At 35.1% G+C, this 23,786-nt stretch overlaps 1 protein-coding gene across 1 annotated transcript in view; it reads left to right on the forward strand.

The window, feature by feature from the left end:
• The window catches only part of LOC135218608 (plasminogen-like), a 21,368-nt gene extending 6,753 nt beyond the window's left edge, over window positions 1-14,615 (forward strand). The window contains exons 3-14 of the mRNA XM_064255037.1: window positions 5,674-5,695; window positions 6,090-6,178; window positions 7,415-7,527; window positions 8,549-8,664; window positions 9,159-9,185; window positions 10,033-10,204; window positions 11,099-11,212; window positions 11,645-11,717; window positions 12,248-12,364; window positions 12,898-13,014; window positions 13,731-13,851; window positions 14,176-14,615. Coding sequence (XP_064111107.1) covers window positions 5,674-5,695; window positions 6,090-6,178; window positions 7,415-7,527; window positions 8,549-8,664; window positions 9,159-9,185; window positions 10,033-10,204; window positions 11,099-11,212; window positions 11,645-11,717; window positions 12,248-12,364; window positions 12,898-13,014; window positions 13,731-13,851; window positions 14,176-14,234 — 1,140 coding nt within the window. The 3' untranslated portion in view covers window positions 14,235-14,615. The remainder of the gene's footprint in view (window positions 1-5,673; window positions 5,696-6,089; window positions 6,179-7,414; window positions 7,528-8,548; window positions 8,665-9,158; window positions 9,186-10,032; window positions 10,205-11,098; window positions 11,213-11,644; window positions 11,718-12,247; window positions 12,365-12,897; window positions 13,015-13,730; window positions 13,852-14,175) is intronic.
• The last annotated feature ends 9,171 nt before the right edge of the window (window positions 14,616-23,786 follow it).

The raw sequence follows: 23,786 nt of genomic DNA on the forward strand, positions 1-23,786 counted from the left end.
ATTTTAATTATGTATCATAAGCGAAATTAAAATAAATCTTTGTTCAGGTCATTTCTGCTCTCTCTCTCTCTCTCTCTCTCTCTCTCTCTCTCTCTCTCTCTCTCTCTCTCTCCGCGTTTACTAAAATCCTGTTTTAATATATATATATATATATATATATATATATATATATATATATATATATATATAGAATTGTATACATATAATACACATATGTATACATAATTATATATATTTATATATATGTGTGTATATATTGGTTGCAACTGCAAGACAGAAGGCAGATCGTGCACAGAAAAAACACGAGGAAGGACATGTTAGTCAAGAGTAGGATAGAGACATAAAGAAGACCCTTAATAATATTTTAGAAAACGTGAGAAGGGGACCAAGTGCTTGAGAGTAAATATGAAGCTTTTATTCAAGGAATTCCGTGCAGAGAGAAAGGTTAATGATGAAATGGATCTCAATTTACAGGGTGAGACGGGTTTGAAATTATTATCATTATTAAATTATTATTATTATTGCTGCTGTTGCTGTTGTTGCTGTTATTGTCAAAAATCCACAATCATATGGTAAAGTGTATTACTATGTCAAATAAACAAAGACTTTCCAACAAGTGTACGTATATATATATATATATATATATAGATATATATATATATATATATATATATATATATATATATATATATATATATATATATATAACAGACATACCTACTGCCAATACTGTCCTATAACTCAAAAATAATACGGTTTCTACATTGTCGCACAATTATACTTTAGCGTTACCTAATGCGGCGGGCTCATTTCTGAACATGGCGTCATATATGTAAATTTGTGATGCCTCATTAGTCACTTGGGCATAATGGAGGCAGTACTATAATCAACCTTAGGGAGAATCTGATGTGACGTAACCAAACAGGAATGTTATCTTACTAATGGCCGGTGTGTTTATGTAACCAAAGAATTTATTTCTATACGCAATGCACATGAGACTTCACTTATAAATAAATAGTTTGATAAATTGGGCTGTTAACGCTATCTCTAAATATATTTCATTTCATAGTCTTTATAGTTAAATGAGCAATTGCCACCAGGAGTACAATCTGTTGCCAGCCTATATTACCCTTGCTACAAGCCATTCAACACTGAACATAATAAAACGTATATAAAAACCTAGACTTCAAATGAAAGCATAATGTATAGACATTCCACAACGAATATAATAAAAACATATAAAAATTTAGAATTCAAATGAAAGTAAATTGAATAACGACTTGCTTTTGGTTTGGTCAAGTTGCAGTACCTCTAGATTTCAGATTCTTGGCACCATGTTTCCAAGTAAATCTATTTCACAGAAGGCGAAGATCCTTCAAGTAACTTCTGTATAGAGCCAAGCTTTATATAACCTCTATTTTCAACGCTTCACAAAATTTGCACCCTCGTAGCCTTGAATTGCTGAGCTAAACTCGTCTAGTGAGCTGAACTTCGCTGAGCGTTCCAGCTTCATTTGATCTGGAATGATGAGGTAAACAAACATGGAGCTAAACAAAAACTTCTTTCAGTTTTCTTCTGAAGATTGAAAAAGAAACCCAAAAAATCACTTTGTAACTTGTTTACTTCTAAGTATGTACATTTAGTTTTACTCCACACTCGAGTACTTTCAGGCCCTGTCTGTGGCCCATTTTCAGGAGATGTATGGGATGTTAGCCTGGGTCAAGGCCCAGCACTCTTCTGGAACTTCTTCTCGTTGAGCTGTCATTTATGTGATGGCTGTTCTGGTTTTCTTGAGAGTTGCCAATCCCCTCTTGTCGCTCTGATATCCTGAGCTGATGGTCAATGGGATTAACCCTTGTGGTAAGGGTGTGGTCACCAAAAGTCTGTTGGGCAGGAAACCTAATCTCCAGGTCAACAGGGTCAATCATAGCTTCTTTTAATATCAAAGCTCGGCTTATGGGATCTTCTGAGGTAAAGCCTTTGTTTCCTTCAATTACTTTAATCTCTCTGATAAGTGCACCTTCTACTACCCTCCTGTGACTAATTTTGTTGCTTTTTGTATATAAGCCTACTGTTTTTGAAATCCATCCTATCGTCATTTTCCCAACAATGCCTAGCTATAGCACTCCCCTGAGAGTTAAGCTGTACTGCCCTTCTATGTTCTTGGACTCTAGTCCTTATTCCCCTACCTGATTCCCCCACATATCTGTCTCCACAATTGTTGCAATTGATTATGTATACCCCCGCTACATCATCTGTATTACTGTCTTCTCCTTCCAATTTATTTTTACATACTTTGTTTTTTACGGTATTATCAAAGGTATATACAAATTTATATTTACTTTCTTTCATTTTTGAAGTGATTTGTTTCATTTAAGGCATAAAAGGGAGGGCAACTATTTTCTTGTTTTCTTTATTCCATGTACTCTCTACATTCGCTCTGTAAAAAATTTTTCTAGCTTTGTTGAGTGCTCTTTTTCTGAACCATTCCGGGCATGCTAATGCATCGAAGCTTTTATCGATGTAGTTTATTTCTTGTTCTATCTTGCAAGGGTCACACGTTCTCATTGCCCTAAGAAATAAACCTGTTAGAACCCCTATTTTTATATCATGACTGTGAAAAGAGAAGAAATGAATATATGAGTTTTGTATGGGTGGGTATTCTGTATGTGCTGAATTCATATCCTGTTTCTTTTCTTTCTATGAGTATGTCTAAAAAGGGCAGTTTATTATTGTTACTTTTCTCTAAAGTGAACTGGATATTGTTATCAAACTTATTGAGTTCATCTAGAAAAGTTTCTATTTTATTTTCATCACCTTGCAGAATAGCAAAAATATCATCCACATATCTCCACCATCCTTGCAGTTTTAAGTTAGGGTGTGGAGACAGATATGTGGGGGAATCAGGTAGGGGGGAATAAGGACTAGAGTCCAAGAACATAGAAGGACAGTACAGCTTAACTCTCAGGGGAGTGCTATAGCTAGGCATTGTTGGGAAAATGACGATAGGATGGATTTCAAAAACAGTAGGCTTATATACAAAAAGCAACAAAATTAGTCACAGGAGGGTAGTAGAAGGTGCACTTATCAGAGAGATTAAAGTAATTGAAGGAAACAAAGGTTTTACCTCAGAAGATCCATAAGCCGAAGCTTTGAAGATTAAAAGAAGCTATGATTGACCCTGTTGACCTGGAGATTAGGTTTCCTGCCCAACAGACTTTTGGTGACCACACCCTTACCACAAGGGTTAATCCCATTGACCATCAGCTCAGGATATCAGAGCGACAAGAGGGGATTGGCAACTCTCAAGAAAACCAGAACAGCCATCACATAAATGACAGCTCAACGAGAAGAAGTTCCAGAAGAGTGCTGGGCCTTGACCCAGGCTAACATCCCATACATCTCCTGAAAATGGGCCACAGACAGGGCCTGAAAGTACTCGAGTGTGGAGTAAAACTAAATGTACATACTTAGAAGTAAACAAGTTACAAAGTGATTTTGTGGGTTTCTTTTTCAAACATGGAACTGCTGGTAAGGCGCATGCGCTGTAAGTGCCGGCGGAATTTGCAGGATGGCATACAGGCCAGACCTAATCAAATGTTGTGACAAGATTTCATGGAAAATCGTGCGTTTTTTGTTCTGTAAACGTACTAGAAGACAGATACACAAGTAGACATAGAGATAAACTGATAGAACAGACAAAAAGTGATACTTCCTTGGCGGAGGCAATGAGTGATTATACCAAAGGCTTTTTTTTTTACTATAAACTTGTTTTAGGACTCTTGTATATCCAGACTTGAGTCTCTCTCTCTCTCTCTCTCTCTCTCTCTCTCTCTCTCTCTCTCTCTCTCTCTCTGTCTTGTGCGCGCGCACTCAAAGAATTACTTGACTTAGAAGGGAGCTTATTGTGATAAATGAAGGCTTACTATTTTTGTAAAAGATAACAGTAAATATGGTGATATCAACTGCAGTCATATGGAAGAGCAAATACATAAAAAAATGTATTAGTAAACATATTTTGCCAAAATGACGCAAAGTAGAGATTTAGCAAAGAATGCAGAAATAATAAAAACTACGATGACGTTTAGTTAGAATCCATTTAGTAAGAAAACCTAAAATATTAGGATATTAAGAGCAATTCTGAAGCGAGCTCGAGATTAAGGGAGAGAGAGAGAGAGAGAGAGAGAGAGAGAGAGAGAGAGAGAGAGAGAGAGAGAGATAGGTTGAGGGAGAGACAGGTTGAGAGATAGAGAGATTGAGGGAGAGAAAGAAACAGGGAGAGTAAGAGGGAGAGATTGAGGGAGAGAAAGAGGGAGAGAGAGAGAAGGGGGAGAGATAGAGGGAGAGAAAGAGGAAGAAAGATAGAGAGAGAGAGAGAAAGAGAGAGAGAGAGAGAGGGAGAGAGAGAGAGAGAGGGAGAGAAAAAGGGAAAGAGAGACAGAAAGATATAGAGAAAGATGGAGAGAGAGACAGAAAGATTGAGGGAGAGAGAGAGATAAAGAGAGAGAGAGAGATTAAGGGAGAGAAAAGTAATACAAATTCCTCCTAGCTCTCACTAAATGTTTATACATTTTCTTTCGAAGCAGGAAGACACCCGGAGCGATGATTACTCTCCCACCTGGCCATTGGTTCGGATTTCTCCTCCTCTCCGTTTTGCCAAGGGTCAGTTTCCATGCTAGCATGATTTTCAGGTCAGTCAGTTTGCCACTATGCAAACTATTTTAATCAAAGCAGTTAACGTCTTTGGTACCTTACTTTCCTTTATTTTTTATTAAGGAAATGGAGAGTCATTGATTAAAAATCGCATATATACTATATATATTATATATATATATATAATATATATAGTATATATACACATATATTATATATAATATATATATTATATATATATAAATATAGTATATAGATATATATATGTTATATATATACATAATGATACGACACACACACATATAATTACATATATATACTATAATATATATATGCTATATATAATATATATATATATACATAAATCATACCTATATAAAATATATATATATATATATATAGATATATTTATATTATATATATATATATATATATATCTATAGATATAATATATAATTGTGTATTATATATCTATAGGCATATACATATACACACACATTATATAATATATATATATATATATATATAGATATATATATATATATATATAGATATAGTTCTATATACTATATATATAGTCTAGATATTATATATGTATATAATTGTGTATACTTATATTCTATTAAATTTTTACTCTATATATATAGTTAATATATATTATACTATATGAATATATATATATATATATATAATGTGGTGTATAATTATATTTATGTAAATGTTTTTCTATTGCTTTTGAGAAACCTTGCATGCTTATGAAGAATGAGTGTAGTGTCACTGAACTAGTTTCATTCAAATTTTAATTTATTTAGTCTTATATATGAAAGAGTGTTGATTATAGTTTGGCTACAAGTAGGAAACTGAAAATATAAATGAATTACGTAGGCTAACGTATCGCTGAACCAATTCAATTCAAATCACAAATTATTAAGTCTCACTACAAAAATAAATATCTTTAGTATTACGTAATCCAAACTAGGAAATTATATTTAATGTGTGTTTTTTTCCTTCTTCTTCCAGGTCTCTGCAGACTCTGTCACAAGTGAGTAAAAAAAATTCATGTATGTTGGATGACATCTCTAATTATCAAATAATTCATTGGATTTGTAATAAAAAAAGCGATAGATGCGGTTGTACTGGTTAACTGCATTTATTTGTTTGTGAAATCTTTGTGCTTTTGTAAATATTTGCATGTTTGTAAATTCAATTTATGTTTACTAAGCTAAATAATTTTTTTTGTTGGTGAAATATCTACATGCTTGATAAACCAGCTCGGATTTACTTAGCTGAATGAATATATGAGATGCTTAATATATTATTTCTGTATATTTGCTAAGTATTACTGTACTTCCAAATTCAAATATTCATTTATTCGTGTCTAAGTAATTGGTTCGTTAGCAGAAGAAGATGAATCGTCAAATTATATTCATCTACAGGACTGGTCGAATGCGGAGACCATCAAATTGACGTTGGGCAGATCCTCACTATAAAAGGATCTCACAAACAATGTGTCTGGAACTTCCAGGTAATACATTATCAAAGCTTCAGTCGAAGGCTGATTCTAGAATTTACATTGAATACATTATTATTATTATATTTAGTAGATGAAACCTGTTCATATGGAACAAGCATACCACAGGGGCCACTGACTTGAAATTCAAGCTTCCAAAGAGTATAGTGGTGTTCATTAGGAAGAAGGAGCAAGAAGAAGTAAAGGGAAATACAGAAAGAATAAAAGACTTAACAAAGACATGTTTTGGGGGACTTTCATGGCGATACATGACAAAATCTTCTGGCGGAGGGTGGGTCTGTAAAGCATTATAGCTGGTTATGACAAAGCAATTTTTATTCTATTTTCAGGTATTACATTATAATCTGTAATAAAGGCTATATTTTGAATGTTCAAGTAATGCGTACATTGCCAAGAGTTCTAAAAGGATGTGACGTTTAAATTTAGTTTAATCAAGCCTATTGTGCAATATGCTATCATAATCTAAGGCAAAATTGTTCTTGGTGATACTGTCATAAGCTTAAGTAAAGTAATAATGTATTTCCTTTATTGGTAAATATTACACTAGGTTGTCATCAAGTCTGTGTTATAACTTTCCAATTATCACAGTAACTAAGGTATCTGTCAAAGATGGCTTTATGATTCTACGTAAAACAGTATTAGGAAAAATTTTTAAAATCTTCAAGCAATCTGTTGTACAAACGTTCATAAGATAATATTACTAATTATTAAATTTCCTAGTAGATTATTATCAAATTCCTTTCCAAAAAGTTTTATCTTGGACTCTTCAGGAAAAATATCGCAAAATGGGAATGTATTGTAAAATGAGCACCAAACATTTGTCATTTGTTTTTATTAGTACTATAATGTAAAACTAAATAAATTAAGAAATGAAATTTGTTTTATAACGCTGCAAGTAATTCATTTTTGCTGTAATTCCAAGACAGAGATGTACTAATATTCTCAAACAATATTCAGATATCTTAAGTTGAATCCTATAACACTTATGCAACACTGTTTTCATGAGATATATCACCAGAGAATTTTATATTGAACTTTTACTGTACGTTTTTTTTAAGGCAAAACGAATCATGCAAAGGATTTTCATTTTGAATTCCACAGGCCATGAGCCATTTTGATGTTGTTGTTTTAGAAAATAATATTTCTTAACTTGTACTAAAATGTTTCTCACCTCTTCTGAAGTGCATTGTGCTTCCTGTAATTCACACGTCTTCCTTAAATTTATGTTAGGGTCCAAAGAACGCGAAGGTGAAAGCTACCTGTTTGAAATTCGTTGTACCTTCTTCCAAGAAATGTAAATCGTCGTCTTTAGACGTGGCCTCCCCTGGTTCCAGTACAGTGAGGTCAGTATATGTAAAAGAAAATAAACGGTTTGATTTACATATGAAATACAAAGAGGAACACAAACTGGAATTGAATTGTTTTGTAAGATATAAAATATGTCACTGTTTGATTTACAAAGAGGAAAAAAAGATAATTGTTTTGTGATATAAGGATTTAAAGCATGCTATTTTTGTTAGAGCCATGAGAACCTTAAATTTAAAGTCATCGAAATAATCAGACCTTTTATATTTAAGGTTAAAAAGTATGAGAGGAAAATTGTAAAATTTTATATTTCACTTTTAAAGATCCATCGCTGGAAGAGTAATTGGGATAGAAACAAATTTTGTAAATAAAATAATATTTTGGCCATTCCTTCAAAGTTCATTTAAGTCGAGAGACAAAAAATATCACCCCTCTAGGTACTTGTATATAAAACTATATAAAACTATATAACTATATAAAACTATGAAGGCTTTTGATTTTCTTGTATGTTCTATTCCTAGCTATTCATATGCAAAGTATGTATTAAACTAGTATATTAAGCTATATTGTCAATCATTAGGACGTAGGTGGTCTTAAGCAAAGGAGGTATGGAACCATATTGGGTAATTCACTGGGGGTCTGGATTCAGCAAAAGGTTAAGAACCTCTGCCCTATAGGGTAGCAGTGCTGTCGGTGCACCGCAAGAGGTGCACTGTGGGCATTATTGAAAGGTATTTACAACGTCCCTTCGTTCCCTAGTTTCACACACTTTTAGCTTTTTACTTTGCCATCCTTCCAGTTTCCTTTCTTCAGTTTTGCTGTCTAAACACCGAACTATAACTTGTTATTGCAACTATGCGATTTTCTCCTTTTATTGATATTCTGGACCTCTTTATCTTGTCCAATACTCCAACTCCCTCTTTTCGCTGTCTTAATTCCTGAGTGTCAGAAAGTGCCCATTCCGGGGCTTGGCGGCCTAATTTCATAAATCAATCAATCTAAAAGCATCTCTGTTTATATAGAATTCTCTCCTGCATCACACCTTTTCACTCTCAACAGTTTCTGTGGGCGGAAGAGCCGTATGGTTATCGACCGTAGTTCTAGCCAAGTAACCTTCACTAACAGACCTTCGTCAGGGAACGTCAACCGTTTCACTTGCGACATTTACTTAGTAAGTAAGTAGACAATGAATAAGATAGCAGTTTGTAAAGGTGGCTGTCAATAGCTCAAATCAATCGACAGGATTTGTATTACTTTTACTTAGAAAACAAGTGCTGTGCTTGTTCACTAGAGAGGTATAACACTTATTTGTAAAGTAAAGCTTTCGTATCACTTTCACTTTGAAAACGAATGTTGCACTTGTGCTTTCACTTAGAAAGGTATGAAACTTACAAATTGGTCAAGAACAGCTCATATCATACGTTAACCTTTCTTGTTACTTAGAAAACTAATATTTTACTTGTGGTGTATACATGAGAATAGCGCATTTTCCAGAACGGTCGCTCTTCTTGTGATATTCAGTTTAAAAGCAGGTCAGGTATCACTTTAATAAATTTTGTATTATTAGTCTCTCTCTCTCTCTCTCTCTCTCTCTCTCTCTCTCTCTCTCTCTCTCTCTCAATAAGTGGTGAAAATCATATCCTTTTTAATTGTTCTTTTATTTTTACAGTGCCAACAAGCGTCTCAGCCAACTGCAGTAAGTACTCCTGATTTGTTAAAACCACTTAAACTTTCATAAACATTCAAATGTTTTCATTATTATTATTATTATTATTATTATTATTATTATTATTATTATTATTATTATTATTATTATTATTATTATTATTATTATTATAATTCCGAAATGGTCACAAAACAAATTCAGCATAGTTACCCAAATGGTGCATTTAGGTATGTTTTTTATAAATAAACAAAAAACAGATATTCATATATCAATGTGTATATACTATATTATTCAATTTTCAAACCAAACATCTTGCACATATATTTCAGAGCGTTTGGTTTTGTTAAATCCCTGATGCTATTTATTCAAAATAACTGAAATTTGAGATACTATAAGCTATGCTAATTCTTATTACACCAGTTCGTACCCGAAATAAACACACAGTATGGAAAACACTGATATTTTATTTTATTCTTGATCATAGCATCAAATATTCTCACAGACACCACCATTTATCAGAAGCAACACCCTCAGAGTCTTGGAGAATTTTGAGATACTCGTTGGCTTCAGTATTTTACAATTGTCATTCATGAGAAATTAAAGTTGATTTCAAACTGGCTCTTGGTATCTCGAATTTTGCCGCGATTGAATAAAATCATTAGATACTATCCAAAGGCGTCCCCTTACTTTCTATCATTTCGATTATTAGTTCTTAACCTTTCGTAGCTCTCTCTCTCTCTCTCTCTCTCTCTCTCTAGGATATGAACCTAGTCCTCCTTCTTCTTACTTTGATATCATATTGCTAACTGCATGCTATTGCATAAATACTCAATTGACTCTTCGCTTCCTCTTCTTCTTCTTCACATTGTACTCCAAGGCTGCGGCGCTGAAAACCCACCAGTCACCAGAATCGTCGGAGGCACCACAACAAGTCCTGGACAGTACCCCTGGGTAGGAGCCATCACCTTCAATGGCATGAAGAGGCCCTTCTGCTCTCTCACCTTACTCACTGACAGCCACGCTTTGACTGCTGCTCACTGCTTGGATGGGTAAGCTTTCCTGGTATCTGTTTCTCTGGGCCAATGGGACGTGGTCCTGTAGCAGTGTCCATGAAGCAAAATGAGCTTGATACCGTAATTCTGGAGGTGAAAGTTGATTTTTCTTATTGCTATGTTATGGTTTACGAAGCTCTCCCGAGGTCTGGTTTCTCTGGAAAAATAAGCAGTGGTCCTGTAGCAATGTTTATGAAGTAACATGAGCGTAGTGCCACCATTCTTGAGGTATAAAATGCGTCTAATCTTATTGCTATTTGACGGCTTACCAAGGTCTCCTGCGGTCTGGTTTCTCTGGGAAAATAAACAGTGGTCCTGTAGCAATGTTTATGAATTAAAATGAACGTAATGCTGTAGCTTTTGAGGCATAAAATGCGTCTAATCTTATTGCTATGTGACGGCTTAGCAAGCTCTCCTGCGGTCTGGTTTCCCTGGGCAAATGGGCAGAGATCCTGTAGCAACGCTTATGAAGTAAGAAGAGCTTAGTACACCATAATTCTTGAGGTGTAAGCTACGTCTAGTCTTAGCACTCTTGGATGGTTTACTAACATCTCCTGAGGTCTGGTTTATCTTGGTCAGCTAAGAGTAGTTTTATCATTATGTTATGGTGGGATAAACAAGCTACGTTGTATTTCAGTGTTTCTTAATGCATATGCCGCATGGGCCTTTGTTACAGTTGGTACCAATGAGGTATAAATACACTGAAGTTTTCACATCATATAAGTAACAAAATGTTTTCTAGGCGACTCAGAAAATCGTGAAATCACAGTAAAATGCCGTTGGCATTTTTTTAACACTTTCCTTTGTTCCCCTTTGTATCTTAATGCCGGATTTAAATTACTTAGTAATTTACCTGTAAATTCTTCAAATTGCTATTAATTTTGACGTCAGGAAGAAGAGGTCAAAGCTGATTGCCGTTCTGGCCGAACACAAGATCAAAGATTTGACAGACACCCCTCGGACGATCAGAAGGATCAAGAAAATCGCCTTTCATCCAAAACACAGGTGAGAATTCAATCAATTAATTCGTCAGTTTGAATCAGCATTAGTTTAGTCCTTTTAGTTTGCTTTTCCTGCCCACCTTCAGATCTTAAAAACTACTAAGGTTAGAGGCTGCAAATTGGTATGTTGATCATCCACCCTCCAGTCATCAAACATACTAAATTGCAGCCTGCTGGCGTCAGTAGTTTATATTTTATTTAAGACTAAAGATAGCCATAATCGTGCGTCTGGCAACGATATAGGCTCAAACAGCATTATACCAAGACCACCAAAAGATAGATCTATTTTCGGTGGCCTTGATTATACGCTGTACAGAAAACTCGATCGATTTCTTCGGTCCATTTTTTACTTGTTTTTTTTATTTTGTTTAAATGGTAATGCACAAGACATCCTGTTAAGTGCAGATGCCCCATTTTTACTTTATTTTCCTTTCAGACCAGATAGGGTCAACGTGGGTGACCTGGCTGTGGTGACATTTGACTATCCGATGCCTCTGGATCACTCTCTAGTAAGCAAACGTAATTGAAGTCACTTGAGAAAACTCGGAACAATTCGGCCATAATTTAGGCATTATTATTAAGTTGTATTTATTATATAACGATAGATGCACGTACTATGTATCATGTGAATGTGACTGGAATGCCACGTGGTTTTTATGTATGTTGCTTTCCAAATTTCTATTTTAAGCATATATGCTCTCATATTCCAATAAGACTGCAAGCATTACTTAAGAATCCGACACCAAAAGACATTTACTATTTCTATAATAATTTTCCAAAACAGAAATACACGCTCATTTTCTTACATATCACATGAATCATATAAACAATTCCAAGTTTTATGATAGTTTTCAATCTGAAATTTCTACCTGATCTCAAACAACAGAGCATCAAAAGAAACTTAGAGCAAGGTTATTTTCTTACAGATCACAAGATTCAATAAACAATTCCAAGTTTAATGATAGTTTGCAGTCTAGTTTGTTTCCCTAACGACAAATAACAGAGCAGCAACTGAAATGTAAAAGTATTGCCATTTCAGATTAGACCAGCGTGCTTGCCTTCTGAAAATGCCCCTGATTACGCAGGCACCGATGCTCTTGTGGCCGGTTGGGGGTCAGTCGATTCTAACCCTGAGAATTACGCTAACAAACTCAAGGTAGTTTACATATCATCGTGTTTTTGATTTTTAGTATTACTTCTCCATAGATAGGACATAAAGTCATATAATAGATGTAGATGTGGTTTAGCTCTACGTGTTTTTTTTATATATTTTGTCATGTTATATTTTTTTAATATTGCTTCTCTTGAGATAGGACATAATGTCATAGAGTAGATACAGATGATGGTTCAGGTCTATCTGTTTTATATCCCGCCATGTTTATCCTGTTTAGTATTGCTTCTCTTGAGACAGGACATGAATTTATACAGTAGATATAGGCTGTGCTTTAGCTCCACATGTGAATTTATATAGTAATATAGCACAAGACTAATGTCCTTTTTCAATGTTTTTCTACCTAACGTATTTTTACTTAAGAAGAGTGACATCTTAAGTGGATGCCATCTCTAAATGTTTATCTATGTGCTTAACATGAACTAAAACTCTGCCTTGAAAATAAAAAAGGTCCCACTAAAGCCTTTCAATTAGCCCACGCCACAAGGCCAAAATTATCTCCCATTCCCACCCCACAGGCTGCTGTCATCCCAGTGTGGAGGAACCAGGACTGTCGCAACACAGGCTTTGGAAATCTCATACACGATGACCTCCTGTGCGCTGGTTTTCCTGAAGGAGGCACAGACGCATGTCTCGTGAGTTGCCTACATCTTAGTTATGCTGAATTGTTTGTAAGTTGGTTTCTGTACTCTTCACGGCTATTTAAGTACAGTATGATATGAAATCAATATAGAACTGTACGTTTATCCATCCTAAAACACAATACGGTGTAGCTAGAGTACTGTTTGTACAGAACAGACGCGCAAAACAAATCTGAACTTACGGATGGCAAACGGGAACGCCCTGAACACAATTTTAATTTGAGATTCCAGATAAATGAACGATTTTCTGAAAGGAAATTCCTGTTAGTCCTTTGCTGTGATCAGTTTCTAATAATCAGTTGAAAATATTTTATAATAAATACGCCAACTTCCTTTTGCTTGTCAGTGTAAATTCTCTCGAGTACTTCTAATCAGGACATCATTGCAACGTATACATGATAATCTTGTCACTTATTTACGCAAAATTTACCTCAAAATACAAATAACCAATAAACATGAATTCACAATACCTTGGAAATTCAATACACATGAAGGCAATTTTATATAAGCGCACCTTCCATGACCATGATTTGAACCAATGACGTTTTGGATTGGAGTCTGGCAGACATAGAGTCAACAGGGTGTGCTTTTGTGGGCATAGGAGCATAGGAAAGGAGACTGAAAACATAAGTGTTAAGAAGAATCAACTAAATTACATAGCGTATAGTTAACTCTTCAGTGTTTCTCTTTCAGTATATATTTTTTTTCAGGGTGACAGCGGAAGTCCGCTAACAATAGCGGATGGAAACAAGCACACCTTGGTGGGAGTTGTATCTTTTGGGCATCGTTGTGCCCTCCCGAATTGGCCCGGTGTCTATTCACGAATTTCAGGTGGGCTGGAGGTTTTTTACATATTGAGAGAGAGAGAGAGAGAGAGAGAGAGAGAGAGAGAGAGAGAGAGAGAGAGAGAGAGAGAGATCTAATCCATTATTTTACTTAGATTCCCATTTTCAAATCCATGGCAGGCTATAATAAGTTATGACTTAATAAGTCAAACTTGACATATCTTTTACCTTTAACGGACTGAAGATAATTGTTCAGAAAATAAATCGTTTGTCATTAAAATGTCAACCCACATATAGAATACAGAAACTGTTTTATTCCATTAGCTTGACTATAATAATAAATTTTGATTCTTCTCCTTTTCCATGACAGGAAGCCTTGCCTGGATACAGAGAGAAATAGCTGATGGAATTCGATGTCAAAACGTATAATGTCAAAGTCCCTACCATCCAAAAGAAGAAGAAAGTAAAAGTGGGAATTACAAGAACTAATTTAGGAAGCACATTCCCATTCAGTAGTTAGCACTTTCAGACTTCCTTGTTGCTTTCTATATATGAATTCACACCTATATACCTCAATGGCATTCTAATATGAGATATATTCATTTATTTTAAAAATCTCTCCCACTAAGACAAGGTTTTTGGAAAATGTAAAATGTACGTACCTTCAAATACTAATGCCATGCATGAGAACAGACTTCAATACAGTAAAGTTCTAAATTGCAATTGTTTACCTACCACGTACCTTCGAAACACCATCAAAATATGTCTAAAAGACATGTTGAGACAGACATAAATTAAGTAAAATTGAAATGTCTAATTATTTACCTAAACTTCCTGTATGTCTAGTATACTGAACCTCGGAAAATGTAGATGACCTATCTTCTATAACGATTAAGATCTGTTCTGTATATTTTAAAATGACTGAGGTATGAGCAATAGTTTTTTTTGTTTCTTTGTAGAGGTTGATTTTATTTTCTTTATAACTCATAAAAACACAACAATTAACAAAACCTAATTAACAAAGCACTACCTTCAGTATTCGTAAGTTTTTTTAAAGTAAAAGTATTCATGCATTTGAGGTACATATCAGAGAGACCTATTTATGTTCATACCGAGCCAAAGTTAGGCCATTGGATTGAAAAATAACATTTATATGGCTCCTGTTGCTTTTAAAATCACGAATCTACAGCCAAATTGATGTAAATATTTAGGTTCAAGTCAAATTTCTATTCTTTCAAATCGCTGGTATGATCTCCTAACAAGCATTTTAGCCTAAGAGAGAACATACTACCATTTTTCTAATTTCAAACTGCTACGATTACCTGTCCCGTGCCTTGGGTTGTAGGGCAATCTTATTTATATCTACAAACAGCAAACAATAGAGTGCTTAAGTCTCTATCTTACCTGTAAAGGTAGAATTGTTGTAGATCAGAAGAGTCATCGTTACTTCATGAGGATAAGGGCCCTTTGGTGCTCTTAGTTTACAGCCAAACACGATCCTAAACACGCGAAAATAATTGTTGAACTGCTATACCTTAGTTCTACTAAGCAGCTACATAACAAGTTCGAACAATAAAAATCGTGCTCGTGAGAGGCTTCGATCTCTCTAGCAGGTTTATAAGGCATTAGAATGTCTCTCTTGTTCATGTTTACTTCCACGATACCCTTAAGTTATACTTAAGAGCAACGTAGAAAATGCCACAGTTAGTAAGGAGTTAGAAAATGTAATATTTTAATGGTAGACTATTACAGTTCTTGTGTCCAAAGACATGCAGACTTAGAGGTACACTTACTTAGAATTTTGACCAAACTAAATAAATTTGGAAATGAAACACTGGACGTTTATGTACTGCTTTTTACTATCCTCAATCTCTTTATTAAATTTTGATATGAAAATTATTATTCCTGCCTCAATTCAGGGCCTTTAAAAGAGATTTTGTTTATGTTTCTCGACGTTCATGCTCTGCTCAGTACATACATATCTTTAAAGTTTAATGTGAATGTTCACTAAAGCAGCACATTTACCAAAATAATTACTAAGAAAATATGAGAATGCAAAGATCTCACTAACACACAAAAAACACACAAGCACACAAACTTTTCTTTGCTTGTGTCACAATTGAATTAAGAAATATTAGCTATTTCATAGATGCACATTCGAGTGAGTGACTTGGGGCGAATACCATTTATATACATCGATGGCGACCTTTCAATAGACTTTTAGCCTTTCGCTTAGCGTCCTGTAGCTATAATTTTTCGATTTTATCCTAAAACCAAAATTGCCTAACCAAGCCAGTCCCGAAGATAGGCAAGGCAATCTTAAGTTTGAGCAATACCAGACGTTTTATAGACATTTGTAGACCGGCTGTTTACGCAATATGTAGGTCTTCTACTTAAACCATATGCCTCAGTTAAGTGGCTAGACTCAACATAACCTACACTTAAAATGAGAAAAGAAAAAGTCTGATTATTTTACTTGTCTACGTAACGGCATATAAACTAATAACATAACAAGACAAATAACAATATTAAATGACCGGTAATTCGAGAGAAAGTGAAAGACACTTCGCCTGGCCATCGTAAATTATCCGTAATCACTGGGAGTAGAAATAATAAATAAAATGTCCAAGGAGAGGTCCCGTCAGTGTGTGTGTGTATGTGTGTGTGTGTGTGTTGGTGTGTGTGTGTTAGCCTCCATGACAGACAAGTGAATGTCTATGAGGGCGTTATGATTTCCATTAAATTACCACAAATGGTCAAGTTTCCAGTAAGGAATTGTTTGTGATTTAAACCTCTATTATTATTATTATTATTATTATTATTATTATTATTATTATTATTATTATTATTATTATTATTATTATTATTATTATTATTATTATTATTATTATTATTATAATTTCCACTGAATTACCTCGACTGGTCAAGATTCATATAAGGAATTGTTTGAGAATTAAACACCTATTATTATTATTATTATTATTATTATTATTATTATTATTATTATTATTATTATTATTAGATGAAACCTGTTTATATGGAACAATCCTACCACAGGAGCCACTAACTTGAAATTCAAGTTTCTAGGGAATATTATGGTGTCCAAAGTGACATAAGATAATAAGAATTGTAGAAAAAAGAGATTAACTATTAGAAAAGATAAAACGAATTGACAAGTTAATAAATAAATAGATAAAAATGTAAGTAAATTATAAATTCTTATTAAAGATAATGGCAGAGTTAAGTATATTTATCTCATTAAGAATTTTCTCTACTTTTCTGATAATTCGTCTATCATAAACCCGCGAGACTGCTAAGTAATAGGCCTATTTTCATGGTGTCATCTGGTATTTTGAATGTCAAGGTCTGGTATTAGCAATACTAAAGTATATGAAATATATACTATATTTTATTCTGGTTTTATTTTGATATAATATATCCGGAGACTTCAACGGGATTGTAGATGGTGATCTCTGCAACAGCGAGACTGCTAAGTAATTGGCCTATATTCATAGCGTTATTCTGGTATTTTAAATGTCAAGGTCTGGTATTATCAATGCTAAAATATATAAAATGTATATGTTTTATTCTGGTTTTATTTCCATAATATATCAGGGGACTACAACGGGATTGTAGATGGTGATCTCTGCGATAAAATCGTTAATTAAAAAGTGATTGAAAGAAAAAAAACTTACCTTGAAAATATGATGAACTGTTCTTTTTTTTTTGGTTATATTCTTGATCATGCAAACGATACATAGTTTTCCATTACATAACTCAATGAAAACAAATGACGATCCAATGTGCAAAAAAAGGAAAAAAAAAAAAAAAAACGTAGATCCTCAACTACAACTCCAAAAGTCTTCCCAGTAATCGTAGAAGGAGCCACGATGGCTCCAAGGTAGCTCCTTTCTCGTCCAATTATCCCTGTAATGCGACGCCTGAGGCAGCCAGTCAGTCATTGAGCTCCTAGACAAGGCAACATTCTTCTTCCCTCCTGAGGCGCCGGGGAATCTGACGCAAGCGGGAAGCGTCTCACTCATCTATCCCTGGAAGGCGAAGCGTGAGCACCTCTGGCTATACATATATGACTTTCTGACGGAGAAGGAAAACACGAAGGGAATGATGACTTTACGCTCACTCTCGTTTGTACTCGTCAGGAGGAAGCGGTGGGTTGGGTTGGGAGTTTCAACATCGGCCTAGAAGTAACAGGATTTGCCTTTGGAGTCACTGGGAAAATGGGGTTGGCCTAGCCTTTCTAGACAGACCTAGATGAATTAGTTCGTTTTCGTTATGATGTTATGTTTATTACTCTTTTGTTGTCTTTGATATTCGTCGGGAGGAGCTGGAGGAAGTGGTGATGGTCGGTGTAGCGAGTTTCAACATCGGCCTAGAAGTAGCAGACGAATTACCTTTGAAGTCCCTAGGTAAAAGAGATTGGCCCAATTTTTCTGGACAGACCTGGATGAATTAGGTCGTTTTAGTCACTAATGTTATGTTTGTTACTCTTATTTTCTGCCTGCAATCATATCTCAAAGAATATTAATGGAACTTAATCTCTCTAAGGAGACTCTCTCTTCCAGTGTAGTTTGAATGGCTAAGTTGAACCAATGACCTGTCTCTTCCATAGCTAATGTGATTCAATTTGATATTAAATTCACAATAAAGATTATAATCTCATGACCTTTCTATGGGACCTTTCCATGGGACTGTTCCCCACTGCCCCACATGTATACCTGAAATGTGCCCTCAGAATTCGAAATAATTTTGCTTATTCTAAAATTTACTGAATTTGATAACGTACTCGAGAGTTAGTAAATACAAGGGAGAAAATACCTAGAATACATAGCCCCGGAGTGCAGTCAAGCAGGTAGGCCGTAGGACTCCTTGGTCAATCTATACCTCTTGGCAGAGCCAGACTTCACAAAATACCTGCACCACTAAGCCTTTAATCTATCCCGTTCACTTAGCAACGTTTCAGAATCAGTATTTAATAGAGGACAGATTTAACCTCGTACGATAGATCATGTAGTAGCCATTGTTAATAAGGAAAAACTCCATTGTAGATAACTGTCTCCATTCATGAATTTTACCCAGTAGTTCTACTGAAACAGTAAGTGTCATATCACTGGGATTGTCCCAAAGTTCATTTTGGTATCGGGATATTCTGGACCCTCAAACCTCCAAGTTGCTATATCTTCTTTAGGAACAGACATTAAAGGTCTTATAAGTAGACCCTGAAATATTGATTCTGAAAGGAATGATTAATCTTTCAATGACTGAAAAGGTTTAGAAAAGAGAAGTACGAGATAAGTGGGGTATGAAAAGTTGTCCATCAATACAGGATAATGAATGATTCAAATCCCTTACTTTAGAAGTCATGGGTCCATTACTCAACACAAACCTGAAAATACATTTAACAGTTCTTAATGTCTTAGCATGCCAAACTAATGTATATTTCGAATTACCAAGCTGATTAATAAAATTAATTCAACTCTATCTTTTCATAGCATAAAAATTGTCAACGTAAGAAATACAAGGTTACTAGACATAAGTTGTTTTATTATTATTATTATTATTTAACTGACAATAATGCGACATTGCTAACTCAACCGTCTTGTAAAACATTCTAGATAAAAAAATAACTACTTATCTAATTACTTAAGATGATTGGGTACATATAATTTCTTTGCAGTATTTCATCCCAAATTGATTTCTTATTTATACAGCATTGCCAACTCAACCACCTTTAAAAACATTCTCGATAAAAACAGACTATTCATCATATTACCAAAGCGCCGAGGAGAGGAATCCTCTTCTTTCTTACTCAACAGTAATGGCAAAGTTAAGCATTCAACAGAAAAAGTTAAAATCAAGGTCGCGTCCTGAAGAATGGCAGAAGTTTTTTTTTAATAACTTGTGAATCAATTATGACTGGGGACATATTTCTCCCTCCACCCCTCCCTTCCCGACTACCAACAATGGCTCATTTGCGTGATTATCTTAATTGCAATATTGTTACTCTTCTGTAACACCCCTTCTGGTGATTATATAACCACAGAGAGCATTTAGACTCGAGAGGATGACGTAAGACTCCTTTATGCAGATGACAATAGGGGAAAGGTGTTTACATCTTCTAGTGATTAAGTTATGAAACGTGGCAAAATAAATCAGCTGATGAGGACCTCGCTGAAGAATACTAGTCAAAATGTCACAGAATAAATGAGGGCAAGGAGGAGTAGGTTACCTCGGGATAGATAGGTCTCTTAAAAATGTCTACTTCAGTATAGCTTGACGTTTTTTTTTTTTTGCAGTCGAAGAAGAGATACACTGGGTACCTTTCTCAAAATCAGAATTGCAATTAATTACGACTGAAATTTTTAATAAATTCTGCACAGTAGTTTAATACATACATACATACATACATACACACACACACACACACACACACACACACACACACACACACATATATATATATATATATATATATATATATATATATATATATATATGTGTGTGTGTGTGTGTGTGTGTGTGTGTGTGTGTGTGTGTGTTTGTGAATGTATAGTACGTATATAAGTACATATATATACATATATATATATATATATATATATATATATATACATATATATATATATATACATATATATACATATATATACACACAATATGGTATATACTGATCATCTTTTACCAGACAGATATTTGTAATAGCTACATGAAATCTTAACTCCTCAATATCTTCACACCTTTGCGGACGCGCCTATCACTAAGCAACAATCTTATTAATAAATATTACTTTCAAATATAAATTTTCTTAGGAATGAACTATTTAAATCACCCAAGTGTAGGAAACTTGACTTATCCCATTGTTTGTCATCCTCTCTTCTCCTCTCAAGTAATTAATTATGCTCTCGGTCTTTCTTTGGCGTTTTCTTTAGATACACTTTCTTCGATCCTGGAAAACGAGTCTATGGCAATTATCAGGAGGATTCGCATTCCAGCTTCCCTATAATAGGACAGGGATGGGACCTGTAATTGCGGGTTTCTGTATCTCCTGGAATTCTTTGCGTGAAAGTCCGTCGCCTGGATAAGAATGAAGAGAGAGAGAGAGAGAGAGAGAGAGAGAGAGAGAGAGAGAGAGAGAGAGAGAGAGAGAGAGAGAGACTGGAAACAAGGTCAGGGTGACGAATTATCGAGATCCTTTTAGCAGAGGGATGGCTGGAAAGTCTTAGTAGTGAATTAGTACAAACAGGAACGCTAATAGCTTTTGGCAGCACGAGAAACCATGATGAAATATGCCTGTGTACTGTTACTATAGGAATCTTTGCTGGAGCGTGAAAGTTCATTGTTTGAAGCGATGAACTGACCCTTCATTACAGAATCCAGAAGCTGTAGTGTAATAGAAAACTTTCGCCGACTTTTAGAGGTAATCCATGGACAAGGTACTTATGTGATTAATTATCTATAGCTTACTGATAAGAGAGCAAGAGAGGAAGTTCACAAACATTTTATAATTCCCTTAAAGCTTTTAGTTTTTCAAGAACTTCCTCTTGTGTATTTACCGTTAGGATTTCATCGTTCATTAAAACAGACCACGTTTTTAATATGAAAATAAACTAGTAAAAAAAAAATAGATGGAAAATATAATTCCTGTAACACGGAATGATAATGCGGATGTTCAGAAATGTTTCACAACAAATAACAGCAAAAAGCACATCACCAAACTGCATAGAATACTAAAACAAAACGGAAATCCTCACAAGGCAGCAGCATCGCAGCATTAGCAGGAGAAACAGCACGACGAAACGCAAGAACGAAAGTCCAGAATCGACATGGAACATTAAAATTCTGATAGCAAGCAACAACACTGCAGATGGCCGATGACATCGTGATCATCTTTACATGACAACCCGCCCAGCAGTTGCGACTTTCTATAACATGCGACCGGAGAAAACCTCTTCTTCTTCTTTCATTCGTTAACCAGGCGGCGGCTCATTCCAGGCGTGGGTATTTGAGCAGCGCTGGAATGCTAGCCAAGTCTCTGGAAGCGATGCGTGGTCGCTTCCTTATTGTATCGGGGTGACAAAAGATAGCGAGAGGAATTTTTATCTTTGGTCTGTGGAGGTCTTCCAGGATCCGCCTGGACGCTGTCGTTTGCTGCTTTGTCGTTAGATGGCGCTGTTTTCATCATGATATAGAATTGCCATACTTTAAAACTGCAATGAAAGCCAACTTGCCTTTTTGTCACAGAAGGGAATATGCAAACTTACAGCATTTATTCATAAAAATAGGTTATATTATGCGTTACTGTCTTCATTCCTGATACAAGATTAACAAACTTTAAAACTGCAATGAAATTCCGTTTGATCCAAGATAAGATATGATTCTAATATCTCATAGCTTTATCAAACCACATCTGAAATTCACCGTTAATATTAGTGATGTAATTCAAACTCGGAATTGAAACAAGTTACAAATCATTATACTTGAACCAAAGTAATCTGAATTAGTCTCCATTTCAGTAAGTTATTTCTTATGCTTTTATAAGCTTCCTGATTATTTGGCCCAGTCCAATTCAACTTACAGTTCTAAGTCAACATGTTTATTTCACCTCGCAAGCTTCAAATGATGTACATAAATTAGCAAGAAAAATATGCACTTGGATTAAGAGACAACCATATTTATTTGTGTAAATTCTTTATTTATCTTCCCAGCATAAACTTTACTTGTTTAATGAAGTATATTCCTAAAATATAGTCTGTAACATTACTTGTTTTATTTATTTTCTCTTGAATGTATATCCTTTTTCATCTCCTTTATTCCAAATATTTCAGAAGATATAACTCATTGTATCTCTGAAGTAAATTAGATATGCGATCATTATTAGGACCTAACCCAATCACAACAAAATATTATTGCCATTATGACTAATACAGTACAGGGTACAGTAATCATATCGCAGCGTATTGATAACTGAATACCATTTTCGTATCACGAACGCACTATTTGTTTTTGTGTTAAACACACGCAACCATATGGCATACATCTGCATGGGCTTATCAGTATGAATGTGTACCCACTCACTGTGATGGACTCCTAAGGTTGGTGACATGTTTCTAAGCATTGGTGGTAACGGATGTTATACGATAATGGCGACTTATTCTGCTAGGTGGTTACCTATTCAAGTACTGACCTGACCAAGTGGGGCTTACCTAACAGGCTAGACTACTCTCTGGCCATCAGTGCTGGTCACCAATCCAAATACTGACCAAACTGAAAGTGGATTAAATATACATTTTACGCTATACATTCAATGTGAATATAAGTATGAATTGTCTGTGAATAAAATAATTGAAATTATATATAAGAGAATATGGAGAGTCATAAAACAGATAAAATTGTCAGATAACAAATGTAATGTTTTTAGAAGAGATGGAGTCCAGTACATAATTCTTCCAGAAGTGGGACTGTCGAGGGAGACTCGCCTCTCTCTCAAGATATATATGTTTTTTTTTTATTACTGATTTAAAGAGAGTTTTCAGAAAGTAACAGAGAGAGAGAGAGAGAGAGAGAGAGAGAGAGAGAGAGAGAGAGAGAGAGAGAGGTGGGGGTGGGGGGGGGGGTGCTGAACTACATACAAAAATAGATCTTGGTTGTATCACATTGTATCACAAGAGAGAGATTGGGAGTTATCTGGCGACACAACTACCAGGGTCACCGACGTCACAAGAGAGAGAGAGAGAGAGAGAGAAGAGAGAGAGAGAGAGAGAGAGAGACAGAGACAAGAGAGAGAGAGAGAATGAGAGAGAGAGAAAGAGAGAGAGAGAGAGAGAGAGAGAGAGAGAGGGTGCTGAACTACATACAAAAAAAGACCTTGGTTGTATCACTTTGTATCACAAGAAAGAGAGAGAGAGAGAGAGGGGGGGGGGGGGGTTAAATACGTACGAAAACAGAACCTGGTTGTATCGAGAA

This window comes from Macrobrachium nipponense, chromosome 9 (assembly GCF_015104395.2).
Source record: "Macrobrachium nipponense isolate FS-2020 chromosome 9, ASM1510439v2, whole genome shotgun sequence".
Lineage (NCBI taxonomy): Eukaryota > Metazoa > Arthropoda > Malacostraca > Decapoda > Palaemonidae > Macrobrachium > Macrobrachium nipponense.